The 14,496-nt window shown below is 45.2% G+C and overlaps 1 protein-coding gene across 1 annotated transcript in view; it reads left to right on the top strand.

The window, feature by feature from the left end:
- Window positions 1-4,063: 4,063 nt before the first annotated feature.
- The window catches only part of AVL9 (AVL9 cell migration associated), a 33,235-nt gene continuing 22,802 nt past the window's right edge, over window positions 4,064-14,496 (top strand). The window contains exons 1-5 of the mRNA XM_045827406.1: window positions 4,064-4,394; window positions 9,515-9,635; window positions 10,996-11,081; window positions 12,893-12,964; window positions 13,891-13,980. Coding sequence (XP_045683362.1) covers window positions 4,302-4,394; window positions 9,515-9,635; window positions 10,996-11,081; window positions 12,893-12,964; window positions 13,891-13,980 — 462 coding nt within the window. The 5' untranslated portion in view covers window positions 4,064-4,301. The remainder of the gene's footprint in view (window positions 4,395-9,514; window positions 9,636-10,995; window positions 11,082-12,892; window positions 12,965-13,890; window positions 13,981-14,496) is intronic.

The following is a 14,496-nucleotide window of genomic DNA, read 5'->3' as shown; positions in this document are numbered from 1 at the left end:
AGGAAACTTACAAATACACTTATTCCTAATCTTTATGACACCTTTGAGACAGGTGTTAGGATGAAGTTCCTCATACTCAGAAAGGTCAAATACTTTGCCTACTGGCCACAGAGGTAGCTTGGGAAACTTCAGAGGAATTGACAGGAGTCTAGTCACGGAGGATGAATAAGAGGTGACGAGGCAGAAAAGGGACAGAAGTTGAGCGAATACCATGTGCAGTTGGCACGTGTCTGCCTCCAGACACCTCCTGCTGCACTTTCAATCTTACATGCTTCCTCTAAGTTTGGCATAAAACCCTTCCATTCCCAGATGTTTCCCTTAATAACTCCAGTTCTTAGTGATTTTACTTTATTGCACTTAGGATGCTCTGACCCCAAGTCCTGAGAAATCCTGTTCATCCTCCAAGGCCCTGCTCAGAAGTGACTATCTCTGTGAGGCTTGCAGACTTGCTGGGCTCTCATCCTGCAAGAACGTGAATAGCTCTCAGAATGTTCTCAACATATTATCTCATAATTATCTATCCAAGGGGCTGCCACCCCCACCAAAAAAAAAAACCCTGTGAGTTCTTCAAAGACAAGAATTTAGGAAGTAGTAAGGTGATTAAATCCACTGGTTCTGAAATTAAATTATTTTGGTTTAAATCTTATCTCCACCACTATTCCTTGTAGTTACTTGGCCTTGGGCAAGTTATTTAACTTTGAAAGTCTCAATTTACCCATTGGGGAAAAATGAGATTAATAGTGTCCACCTGTTCTTGTTGTGAAGCCTAAGTGAGATAATCCATTTAAAGTGGTTAGTAGAGAACTGGCACATTAGTGCTTATTTATTAAATGTGAACTATTACTGCTTATTTATCCTCGTTTCTGAGTGCATAACATGATGCTTGGCTTAGAGTGTGTGCCACAAAAGCTGGCATTGCTAGCTGGTTTTACACTCGTCTTATTTTTATAGCTAGACATAAGACACATTAAGGCAGCAATTTCTTTTTTTTTAATGCACACAGTTCCAGGTGTACTTTATGGTCTAATGAATGTTCTTTAAATTCATTCTCACTATTTCAGTCCTACTCATCAATATCCTCCTAGGTCTTCATAAAATTCTAAAGACAAAGCAATGCCAAATTTGTGCCTGTGAAACCCTTTTCTTTTCCATTTCTATTCTTGTTTTATTTTGACCGTACCTTAATGAGAGCAAAGACCAAATTCAAGTCACTGTTGTTACTTGATAGAGTTAAAAATTCATAAAAATATGCTTTAAGAAAGTCAATACTTTGTTTTCCATTATAGTAATAAAATGAAAATTTAGCAAGTTTCAATGCTATAAATGAAGAATAAAGTGTCTTTATACAGTAGTAATTGCTTATCTGTGGGTTTGCTTTCCGTGTTTTCAGTTACACTTGTCAACCATGGTCTGAAAATATGAAATGGAAAATTCCAGACATAAACAACTCATAACTTATAAATTGAATGCTGTCCTGAGTAATGAAATCCTCCGTCATGCCTCTCATCTGCTGAGGAAGTGATTCATCTCTTTGGCCAGCGTCTTCAGGCTGTGTGTACTCGCTCCCCACTCCTTAGACTCTTAGTAGCCCCCTTGGCGATCAGCTCGGCAATTGTGGTATCGCAGTGTTCACATAACCCTTCTTTTCACTTAATAATGGCCCCAAAATGCAAGAGTAGTGATGCTGGCAATTTGGATATGCCAAAAAGAAGCCACAGAAATGCTTCCTTTATGTGAAAAAGTGAAAGTTCTCAACTAAATAAGGAAAAAAAAAACATAGTATCCATAAGGGATCAATACCACCCAAGGCTTCAGGCATCCACTGGGGATCTTAGAACTACCCCCTGCAGATAAGGGAGGACTATTGTAATCTGAAAAAAGGAGATAAATTCATTTACACAATAAAGTTCATGGAGATTGCAGGAAGGGAGGAGTTTTATTTTGTCCTGTTGTTTCCTGAGACAAGATACAAAAGAAATAACAGGCCAATTCCAGATGGAGAGTTCATTTTATTTTTTTAAGACTTTATTTATTTTTAGAGAAGGGGGAAGGAAGAGAGAGACGAGAGGGAGAAGGAGAGGGAGAAACATTGATTGGTTGCTTCTTGCACGCACACTGACTGGAGTCAAACCAGCAACCTTTCTCTTCCTGGAAAGATGCCCGACCCAATGAGCCACCCTAGTCAGGGTGAGAGTTTATTCTATGTCTCCATGGTTTTACTCTCTTTATCTTTTACAGAGCAGTCATAAAACAGAATTTATATCCATCATAAAATATCTGTAACGAGAAGAGGCTCTTCAACATGTTCGGAAAAGCATTTCTCACTTTCTCCCTGGAGATAAGTATCATAAAAATACAAGCAAAAGTTTCTTTTCAAAATCACATGCAGAAAGTATTCCATTATTTCAAATTGTTATTTCCAATCTTGATAATCTCCTTCCAACACTTTTTATAAGAGGATAAATTTGTTTTCTTCCTCAATACGTATTTTCCTTATTGACATCTTGCTAATGAATTTATTGTATCACCACAACTAATAAAAAGTAATGTAAAAGTTGTTATTCTAAATTGTTAAATGGGCCATTACGTATATTGAGATATGGAAAAAATTCTGGTAATTCCCTTGCTTACTTTCTCTTCCAAGTTCCTCCATAACATAGCTTCTTTGTTTATAGCATATATTCTTTTTTGTTTATAGCATATTTTAAATGATATACTTTTTAAACATTTAAGCAATACCATAGCTGTGGAGAAATGATTCAATCTTAGTTTGGAGCCCTGGGATGCAAAGTGACACAGATGTTTATGACGCCATCACTGAGTTAAACAATTGTCATTCCCTGTAGATATAGAGTTCTCAAATGCCCCACCCTTACATCTTTTTGAAAAGATATTCAATTAGACTTTAATTTTAGCTATTCCAATTGTGGAGAATATCAAGTCAGATGGAAGAAAACAGTAACATATTCTGCACACAGGGAATAAATAATATAGTTTTGCACAGTTCTGAGCCAACCCCAAGAATTTTGTGACATAGAAAAGAAATGATAGCAACATTTTGAAAAAAAAATTACAGTATTTTTATTAGCATTAAACCAGTTCTACTGAATCATAGAAGCTAAACTTGATCATAAGGAGCCTACTGGTTTTAGCCACTATACTTAGATTAGAGCGCAGGTCCTTAAATGTCAAGGCCAAGAGTGGAAAATATCAACTGCTAAAGTTGTTTAAACTAAGGAATGTGTAACTATGATGGTAAATTTCACAGCCAATTATTGCAGAGATCTCAAATTCTGTTTGGAGCAGACTCCTATCTTTTGTTTACCCCCAAACCGCTCTGGATAGGACTTGTTAAATCTGTTAGTATTTCCATTACTCACTTTAAATTGACATAGGATGAGAGTCAATGCTTTAAGAAAGTATTGAAGTACAACGGCAAGGAAATTAAAAACTCTGGTGACAACAGATCCCATATATTTTGTGCCGACGTACTAAACCTAGAAAAAAGATAGGAAAAAATTTTTTGAAATAATAGGACTAGAATAATCATTTTATACCCTCTATGCAAACTTCCTTTATTGTCAAGGATATTCTGCTTCGGTCCTTAAGTCGCTTCCAAAGTCCTATAGACAATAATGAAATAAAAAGAAAAATAAAGACACGGAACGAAGCCAAAGGGAAACGCTGGGGAAGCATTTAAATACCGAATGCAGCGGCAGAGTCGCACCATTGTGCCTCCTTGTCATCCAATATTTAAGAGTAAAGCGCCTGGAGCCCCTAGACCAGAGAGTCCAAGGAAAGGAAGTGAAGGAATCGGATACAGAAAAGACGTGTGGAAAGAAGAAAAGCTGTTGAAAGAAGAGGGGAGGGTGGGAGATTTTAAGGAAGAAGAGAGGAAGCAGGAGGAGGAAGTAGGGGAAAGGAGAGCGGGGACAGGTGTGCGGGAAGTCACCGCCCGGCCCCGCCCCCGTGCCCGCCTCTAGGGCCGCTTCCCGCCCCTTAGGCCCCGCCCCATCGGGTCTCTCCGGCCCTGGCCCCGCCCCGCCTCCCCGGCGGCGGTCGCGTCAGGTGACAGCCCGGAAGCAGCCGACGCGGTGGAGCGGAGCGCGGCTGCGGCCCGGGGGGCGGGGCGGAGCTGCGGGAGCCTCGGCCTCCTCCAGGCCCCCCGCGCGGCTCTCATGCGGCGCCCTGGTTGACACCTGAAGTCCGCCGATCGCCGTCCTCCCCGGGACCGCCGGGTCGCCCGGCCCGCCGCCCTTGGCGGTTGACGTCGTGGTGGTGCGGACCCGCGGCGGCTGCCCATGGAGAAGGCCGGGCAGGGCTGCCAGGGCGCCCCGCGGGGGCCCGTACTGCACATCGTGGTGGTCGGTTTTCATCACAAGAAGGGCTGCCAGGTGAGGAAGCGGCCCGATCCCGACCCCGGTCGGTCGTCAGGGGGTCCTGCCGCCGGCAGCGCCCAATCCCCTCCGCCCTGTCCGCACAGCGTCTTCGGCCCTTCGCCTCCGAATTCGGCTCCTCTCTCCCGCGCCTCCACCTGCAGCCCCTCCCACACCCCCTTCTGTGCCCTGAAAACTGCATTTAGCAGAGGAGGAGCTCTGTGTCGGTGTGTTGGGGTCGGTAGGCGCGCAGGTTCTTTGGTGGAGTGGGAGGAAGGGATCGAATCCTCCCCCGTCCATCTGTCACCATTGACTCTCTGGCTGCCCACCTGTGACGGAAGCCTTTAGAGAAATTCAGCGCTTAGACTGCGTTTTTAAGGTCCGGAGCTCGGTGGGCTCGCACGCCGATACCTGCGGTTGGGGGAAGCACGTGCGCCGCGGTGGGAAAATCAACTTCCTTTGTTTATCTTTGGAAGCCCTAGAATCGGTCCCCCCCCCTTCCCATTGCTGTTTGATCTCGTCCAGATCTGGCCTTTCGGTGACAGATGGACCTCTCTAGCTCAGCTGCGGTAAGAAAAAGTGTATTTACCGAGCAAAGAAATGTGCAAGTACAAAGTCATGTTTCAGCTTCTTCACCGAAACGGTTGAAGGGAACAGGGGGCGCATTCGCAGTCTGTGTACTGAAGGCAAGGGAAGAAAATAGAAACAGAATTATTTCAGGAGCACCCACACTGGGATTCCGGCCATGATGTCATAATGGGCTAGTGAACAGGAAATGAAGTGTTTCCAATGTTGAAAATACCGATTGCTAGCACGAGGTAAGGTAGCATTTCATTTCTTGCGTTTCATAGGAGTGGAACATTTTAGAAGGCTTCTATCGGCAAAATTTCAGTTAAGAGGATGGCAAGGGAATAGGGATGAAGGGAGTGAGAAGATGGTCGTGCTTGCTTTTCCTTGTCCTCCAGGTAGAAATGGCATTGGCAGATACCAAGAAGGAAGTAGCATTATTCAGTGTGGTATTTAAAAAATTCTAAGCCTCGGTAGACTCTAAGGCTTTTAAATGTGTCTGTGTATTTGGAGGTAACAGAATAGACATCTGAGTTTGTATCATGGCGTGCAAACAAAGTGTCATTAAATTTATAATACTTTAAAACTTCACATCTTTGATCTTAATTGTCACCTTATAACTTCCTTTGGATAGGGATGAAGTAACTGAAGCCTGGACGAAGTAAAACGATCTTGCTGAGGTCACACTGCAGAACAGCCCCCGGAGTCAGGCCTAGAATCGCGCTGGCACCGTGGGTGTTCATTCTGAGGAGCCGTGTGGCTTTTAGGAGTCTTTTAGGGTCAAGTGAGAAGTGGATGCTCCCTTCTGAACCGAATTGTTTTGAAGAGAGAACTGTCTGTTGGTAGGAGATCAAATAAAATCTTCTAATTTTTGCTGTCATCTAAAGTCAAGGTTAATTCCTGTGTTTTATATCTGTTTTATTGGCAAAAGTAATATAATTTTTATTTCCAGAGAGGAAAAGTTCATTTGTTTTAGAAAATAAAATGTCATGCTGCTCAGAAATTAAACTGAACACGTTGTAAGATGAGAAAGGCACTTTGGGCTGAAGGAGTACCCTGGCATTTCTCTGGATTTGTCTGGTTTTCGGTTTTGGCACTCAGGTTTATAAAGGTCACTGGTTTTGTGAAATAAACACAGTGTCGGGAGTCAGGAGACCTGGATGATGGCCCGGCCTCACGGCTCCCAGGCCTCCAGCAAGTCCAGTTGCTGCATTTCTCTGTACCTTGTTTCTTCCTGAGGATTTGTGACCTAGCGGGGATCCTTAGAGACCATCTACTCCAACTCTCTTAGATTTGCAGATGAGTCAACTGAAACCCGGAAAGGCTAAGTGACTTAAGCATAGTTACAGCTAATTTGGTGCTATCAGAAAAACCAGAGCTGGGCCATCGTTAAAGAGGTCAAACCAGATTTCATTCAGAAACGCTATTGCATTAGGGAAGAGGAGACCTCAGTGGGGAGCTGGGCTCAATTCTGAATGCAACAAGGAAAAGTGGGAATTTATAGTCAAGGGGGGGGGGGGTCGGTGAATGCAGATTTACTACATCAGGGGTAAAGGGGGTTTCTAGCTAAACCTAACAGGATTCAGCTAAAATTAGTGCAGAGACAAAATCAGTACATCAGGTGTTTCAGAAGATCTAATTATGTAAGATTTCCCTCGGGGTGTATTCATCAGCCACCTTATTCTCCATTTTTTAAAAAGATTTTATATATTTATTTTTGGAGACAGGGGAAGGCAGAAAGACATATCAATGTGTGGTTGCCTTTCACACACCCCTCTACTGAGGGCCTGGCCCGCAACCCAGGCATGTGCCCTGAGTGGGAATCGAACCAGCGACCCTTTGGTTCCCAGGCCTGTGCTCAATCCACTGAGCCACACCAGCCAGGGCCTTACTCTCCATTTTTTAAAAAAGATTTTGTTTATTTTTAGAGAGTGGGGAAGGGAGGGAGAACATCAGTGGGTTGCTACTCATTCTCTCCCAGACTGGGTACTGAACCTAAACCCAGGCATTTGCCCTGTCCAGAATCGAACCAATGACCTTTTGCTCTGCAGGCTGAGGCCCAGCCAACTAAACCACACCAGTCAGGGCATCCCTTCTTCTCCATTGTAAAATGTTCCTTCCAGGTGCACGGCTTATTGAATTGAGTCTGACTTCAGGTCACTGTAGGCTGCAGGAGGGTGCTCTGTTCGACTGGTCTCCCGAGTGTTCCAAACGCTGTGGACGGTGGCGATCAGCACTTCTTTCTGTGCACTGCAATTGTTCACAGCGAAAATTCCCATACTTGGTTGTAATGTGCCGTTTTTAGATTCACGGGAGCCGAAGTAAAACCTCGATTTAAAGGAACGCCTTAGCAGCAGTCTGCGGGGCTAAGCGTGATAACTTTGCACAGGGGAGCAGGCTCGCTCCTCCTGGACCCTTCTGTTACGAAGATGCTCTGTAGTGATGCCATGATGGAGTCGGGTCGATCCACATGGACCACCAGGCTAAAACCCTCTTCTAGCTTGGCTGTGCTGAAGACCCCAAACTAGGCGTGCAGATAGGGGTCCCTTCATCTTGTTCCCTACGTGGTTTGCACCTTTAAGGCCTTCACAGGTATTTTGATGAAAAGCTCCTTCATATAAATTAAAATGAACATGTAATACCTTTACCACTTGGTCAGTTCTTTCACGTTTATTGGGGTAATTTGTAGGGGTGAACTCTTGTGCAGATAACAGGTTAATTTATAGTGGTGGTGGTTCTAGCCGACAGATGCACTTAACACTGAGTGAGAACATTCTAAGTGAGTGAAAGTACTACCGTGACATCTAAAGTAGTTGTGAGATATGTATCCATTCCAGCTCTTCTCCTGAATTTTTTTAAAATTTAGCATTTAGCACAGGGCTCTTCTTTTTTAAAAACCTCACCTGCAGTTAGATTCTTGGACGTGAGATAATTTATGGGCACCTGCTCTGTCGTAGGTACAGATCGTGTGTTCCAGGGTTTTGTTTGTTCCCTCTTTGCTTTGTGGCAGTGAATATACGAACTGTATTTATCAGATTAGTGTGACTTGGCAAAATAATATAATCAAATTGTGTATCAATTAAACTTTTTGGTTCTTTCATAGATTGGAACTTTTAAAGACACTCAAGTTCATAGGGAATAGTTATTTTCCAAAGTGATTTTATAAAATGTTGGAATTACTATTTGACTTTTATATTGCTTTTTAGAGCGAGAGAGGAAGGAGGAGAGACAGACAGAGAAACATCAATTTGCTGTCCCACTTATTTATGCCTTCATTGGTTGGTTCTTGTATGTGCCCTGACCAGGGATCAAATCCGCAACTTGGGCGCATCAAGACAACTCTCTAACCAACTGAGCTACCTGGCCGGGGCTATTACTTGATTTTGGACCACTGTTCCAATTTTGTTCTGTTTGTAGTTTCGTATACATAGTTAGAAGTTTTAATTCTTAAATAAACCGGTTTTACCAGACTGTGCTTCTTAAAAAAATAGAATTGTGATAGAATTAGAACTCATCTTTACACTATTCCAACAGCATAATCTACTCTTCACACCTTGGGGAATATTCTTCCAATTTTGTTTTGTTTTGTTTTTTGATTTTGAGAGCACGTTTATTACAGCCGGGGACAGTGAAACGAAGAAGAGCTTACGGCAGAAGAAGCAATGGAAGGGCCTAGGTGGGGGAAGGGAGAGGCACTGACATGCACCCAGGGGGCGGAGAGCACTCCAGACATTTTTATGAATATACATAACTTCTTTCCAAAAACAATTACGCTGTAATCAAGTTTTATGACCTGCTTTTCTATGTAAAACATGCCATTAATCTTTCCTTATAAATAAATACTCAATTGTAAATTTTAAAATAGCTAAACAGTGCTTGGTGCTGCCTTCCTCTCCAAAAATTTCATTGAAATAACAGAAGCAGAGAGAAAATGCTAATAAGCCTGCGGGATACCAGAAACTGGGGGCATACACTGAAAACTGTGTTCTTTCCACAAGACACAGTGTTGGAGAGACTTCACTGAACTCCCATCGATCAATTCTCGAATCTTGAAAAATAATAATAGCCTGAAATGTGGCTTAATGCCCCTCACGCCCCCACCCCCAGCCACCCCTCCAAACCATAAACTCGAAGCTCCAAATATTAGGAACAAGGGAGCCAGTTGATGGGAAGCAGACCTAGATCCTGGCTCAGCTTCTCAGGCCCCTTTGCCGGACCCCTTCCACTCGGTCCAACAGGATGCCGATGTCCTCAGGGCTCTAGGGACCATCTGTCTGACGACACCTCCTCCCAGCTGTGAATCTCCAATCCAGCCACTAACACCACTACCCACCGCTCTCTTGTGCCCATTAAATCAGCAAAGGGGAAAGGTGAACACATCTTTCTTCCTTTCACTCCTTTTCTCGTTTCCCCTTCTGTCCCATAGGTTTGCCAATAACGTCAGCTGACATCCACCAGCGTGGCTTCCCCTGACTACTGTCCTTCAGGGTTTAAAAGCATTTTTGCCTTTTGAGATACAACTCTCCCTTGGATCAAGCATCTCTTGGCTAACAACGTTCTCACCGTTTCAGGTGGAGTTCTCTTACCCGCCGCTGATCCCAGGAGAGGGACACGACAGTCACACTGTACCTGAAGAGTGGAAGTACTTGCCCTTCCTTGCCTTACCGGACGGCGCCCACAACTACCAGGAAGGTATGTACGCAGGCCGTGGAGCGATCAATACGGGCTGTTTTCTAATCTGACAGAACATCTTCGATTCTAAGTGCTGCATGAGCGAGGGGCCTTTGGTTCATTGTGCCTGTTGATCAGATATTTAAGTGCCTGTTTGGAGGATCTCCGCAGAGTGCCAGACTTCCGTTGGTAACGGTTGGTGGATCTTAGCCACTCTTACCGGGCACCCTGCCAAAGGAAGCCAATAGCCAGATCAGAATATTGGCTGCTGGTAGCACTGCCTGTGTTTGTCCTGCGGACTCCTCCCAGAGGCAAACTACAGGGCGCACCCGCGCCAGCTGCAGGCTGACTGGGGCTCCGCCTGCGCAGCAGCTAGGGGAGTACTACGGCACCCTCCTGCAAACAGCTGGCATTGCCCTCCACGCAGGGGCCCCAGGGCCGTGGCTGTCACAGTGCTCTGCCTAAAGTTTGCCTGCGTGCGAGCCAAGCATGCCAACACCCTCAGGGAAAGCACTGCTGTGAGGTTGGTGCTGAGCCTCCCACCGCCCCGCAGATGAGTGCTTCAACTGGCTTAATGGAGGACTACGTTTCTTCATGGTATCAGAGGCTGTGCCGAGACACCAGGTTGAACTTCACTAGAGCGCCTGTTTTCCTGATATTTAATAATTTTCCGTGAAATTAAGCAAATGTTACTCTGCAGGTTAATAAATTTAAATACAGTATTTGAACCTCTCAAATGCTCTTGTCCTAATTTTTTTTTTATTATGGATACTTTTAAACAAACAGAAAAGTTGAAAGAATAGTATAGCAAATACTCCACAGTATTTTCTGTGTTTGTGCTTGTGTACGGCGTTGCGTGTACAATTTGAAAGTTGGCACGACACTTCCACTCACTACTTCAGCACGCTTCTCCAGAGAAGATCGTCCCCGGGATGACTTTCAATGTCTTGACCACAGCCAAGAGATTTTTTTTTTTTTTGGCAGTAATTCCGTAATACCACCTGATACCCAGTCCATGTTCACCTCGCCCCGGCCGTCCAAGAATTTCTTGGATCTGTTCATGATTCATGTGTTGCTTTTGGTTTTTTGATTCTCTATTTTCTTTTAATCTGGAAGAATCCTGTGTTGATAAAGTATTTCCTGAGGTGACTGTAGTCTCAATTCGACCTGTTACAGTCCAGCCTTTTGTGCTTTTGTGGTGGGTGTGTACTGTCAAGGCCGGGACAGGAATTCGAGGGAAGGGGTGGTTGCGACGTGAGTGCGTCCTGGGTTGCTTGTTCGTTCTGGTCTTTAGTGACTGCATTATAATAACTAAAACTGTCGTTCTTCATTAATCAGGGTGATTCACCTTAGTATTTACCTTTTTCTGTGTATCCCTTAGATACTGTGTTTTTCCACTTGCCGCCCAGAAATGGAAACGGGGCCACCGTGTATGGTATCTCTTGCTACCGGCAAATTGAAGCCAAGGTAGGCTGGTTGTGATGAACCACAAAAAACCCTTGAAAATTCTTTCTTCGGTGTTGACCACTTAAAATGTAAAATTGGGGGAAATACATAGTCTTTTTTTTTAACATGGTGCCTGTGATACTGTTTTAAATTTTTGTGAACAGTTTGCAGCTGTTCGCCCAACAGTAAGAATTTATTTACGTGAATGTTTTTATACGTTGATATTGGTGACTATGACGATGTGATATTTTGCACACTGTTTTCCAGTAGTGATACCAAACTTACTCATTTGTCTTCAAAATACTGCATTTAAATTTCATGGTGTCCTTGAACTTTCTATTTCTAGTGTCTGGTGCATAACAGAGAAATGGAGTGGTAATGGGTGTTTTTTGTTGTTGTTTTAAACAGCATTTGAGAAGTAGTGGAAAGTACTGCTAGTAGCTTCCCACTGCTTTCAAATTATCTTAATTATCTATAACTGAGATTTTGATAATTCTTAAACAACCTGCCAGCTTAATGCCTGACTTACAATAATAGCTCTAAATAATGAATTTGAATAAACCAAGGTGGGTAGCTTCCCCTTTTATGGTTGGTTGGCTTCTGAGCAGCACTGTTTGTTGTTTGGTGTTTGTTTGGTTGGTTGGCTGGCTGGTTGGCTGGTTGGCTGGCTGGTTGGTTTTGCGGTGGGAGTTCTCCGTATGGTAGCTCTCTGCCTTTGATTTCCTCGTACACTGTTAGCCTTTTGTGCCTTTGTACGAGATGACGTGAGCTCCGACTGGCCTTTCTCGGAAAGCTGTTCCTTTCACCTCCTCTATCCCCTACGGGCTGTGTGAGCTCTAGCAAAATGAGCTCTGCCAAGCTGGGCATCCACAGCCACTCCAGCTGCACGGCCGGTCACTGGCATTTCATGCTGCCTGTCCCCCTCGCCCCGGGCCTGACCACTCCAGCGTACATCGGAGTTGCCTTTTTCTCCAGGTGTCTCTGGCCTCAGCTGATAACCAGACAGACAAGCCAGACCTGAGAAGGACTCAGAGCCTAAGAGAAAGGCTAGTCCCCTTGGAACGAGGCAGAACCTGATGGATGAACCCAGATGAGGTGGAGAGGGAGGAAAGAGGTTGAGGAAAGGCTCCACTCTTGACTTATAACCCCTAGTCCTGAGTCAGTTGAAGACACTGAGGCCCCTGGTCCTCGGGTCAGATCCAAGTCCAAGGAGACTTCAGGCAGCACTAGAGAGGGAAGAGTCGCCCTTACTTCCCTCCCATCCTTATCTGAGGTCGGCCTACTCGAGGCTCATTGCTGCTATTGGAGAACAGTAGAAATCTCAGCTCGTCATCCTCAGAACCAGGGGGGCCCAAAGCTGGGCTGCAGCACGCAGACTCCAGGCAGCACAGGGCAGCTGCCTTAACAAAACGGGGGACGGTTCTCCATCGCTGGAGACACAGGCTGCTTTTGTCATGTCTTCAGCCACCTGCTTCTGCCCAGAAACGAGGGTCCCTGAAAGGGCAGCCCATTTTACAGCCAGAACCGACGACGGTGGAGTGTGGCGGCCTCCACGTCAGGCATTCTCTGTCCGACTGTACACCCCTGGTGACGGAGGTTGCCCCTCACTGTGCTGGCCTCTTTGCCGCCCAGGTTCCCCACGCGGTGCCCTGGCCAACCGACGCCGACTCTGCAGATCTTTCCTGAGATTCTCAGTAAATGCTTCCTGAGTTTACTTAACCAAGTGCAAGCAGCGTTTTCCGTCTCGTTGTTATATTATCTAACTTTGTGTGGAAAATAATGATTTTTGAGTATTTCGCTGAAATGTTTCTAACAGTGGCTCTCCGTGCTAGGCTTTGAAAGTACGGCAAGCAGATGTCACCAGAGAGACTGTGCAGAAAAGCGTCTGTGTGCTCAGCAAGCTGGTAAGGGGCCAGATCGCTCGCCGTTCGTGCATTTGCTAAACTTCCACGGCAGAGGATTGCGTGAGGACCCCGCGCGCTTAGAATAAGGAGAGGCGCAGGGAAAGAGCGACGTGTTGAAGTTCATCAGGGGCCCCGTCTCTGCTCTCGCGGCCCCCCTTCTCCTGCTTCTCCTGCTCCTGCAGCGGTTTCCCCCTCTCTCTCCCCTGCCCCGGGGACAGACCAGAAGGAGACCCCGTAGTGGCCGGGCTGTGAGGAAGGAGGCTGGCCCTTGACCGAGGGAGCGAGGGGGCATATTTCCTTCATCCGTGTCTGTTTTGTTGTCAAGACTTTCAATAAATAATATTTCACCAAAATTCAAAATACTATAAGTAAACTCAGATTTTACTGATGACATGAGAAGTCATCAGTAAAGTGCATGGCTCCTTTATAATGAAAAAACTGTAGCCTTAACTTGCTCTTTAAAAAGCATAAACGTTTGAGGAAGGAGAGCCGCATGACCAGTTGCACTAGAACAATGCTTTACGTTGTTTCTGCAATGCACATGGTGATCGGATGCAAGTGTATTAGCCACCATTTTAATTTTATTTTTAAAGGGAATTTTTAACACTTCTTATTTTTTATAGCTGTCTTCATCAAATCATTTGTGAGGTTCCACTTTTATTACTGATAGGTAATATTAGTAATAATAATAGGATAATATTAGCACGCAAGTGGGAGCAGGGGCGTGCCCAGGGCGGCCCCTGAGGGATGGGGGAGGAGGCCCACACTTAACGCAGCCCAGGAGCAAGCCCGAGTGACTGAGAATGAGAGGGCACTCAAGCTGAGAGTCACTAGCTCTCCCTGGGCTCTTTCTCAGTGAAAAGGCTGGGGGGTGTTTGTTTTTCACTATTATCCAACTAATGGCGATTTCCTCTTTTTTCTTTAAGCCTCTCTATGGCTTGCTTCAAGCAAAACTTCAGCTCATCACACACGCATATTTTGAAGAGAAGGATTTTTCCCAAATTTCCATTCTAAAGGTAACTGTGTACCCCTCTATAGACGTGTTTGGCTGAAGACAGATTCACGTGCCAAGTAAATCTTGGCAGTAATGTTGTGAGGGGTAGCCACGGACGACGTGAAGAAAGACATCACCTTTGAGAATAACATGGAAACGTCAGGGATCTGCCCAAAGTGTGCAATTCATACTTACTACATTTATCCAAACTGTCTTTTATTGGGAAATGATGCAAATGACGGTAACTAGCACAAATGCTTCTATTCATGAAAGGAAATGGCCCTCTGGCTATGGCCCTGCTTCCCCAAACCTGCCCATCTTGTCCATTCACTGCTCAGTATGCCTCCATATCGGGCCTCTGCGGCCTGACCGGCGCTGCAAAGCCCAGCAAACTCCTCGGCCGTTTTGCTGGAATGGGTAACGTTTCTCTCAAGAATGCTGTGAATAGGGAGAACCTGGGTCCCTCTGGTGGATTCTAGCGAGAGTGGGACAGCTGGTGTTTAGCGAGGAAGCGGCGAGGATTTACCCCAGGAATCCC

This window comes from Phyllostomus hastatus, unplaced genomic scaffold, assembly GCF_019186645.2.
Source record: "Phyllostomus hastatus isolate PE091 unplaced genomic scaffold, TTU_PhHast_1.1 phas_scaffold_78, whole genome shotgun sequence".
NCBI lineage: Eukaryota > Metazoa > Chordata > Mammalia > Chiroptera > Phyllostomidae > Phyllostomus > Phyllostomus hastatus.
This window is presented reverse-complemented; position numbering and strand designations above follow the sequence as displayed.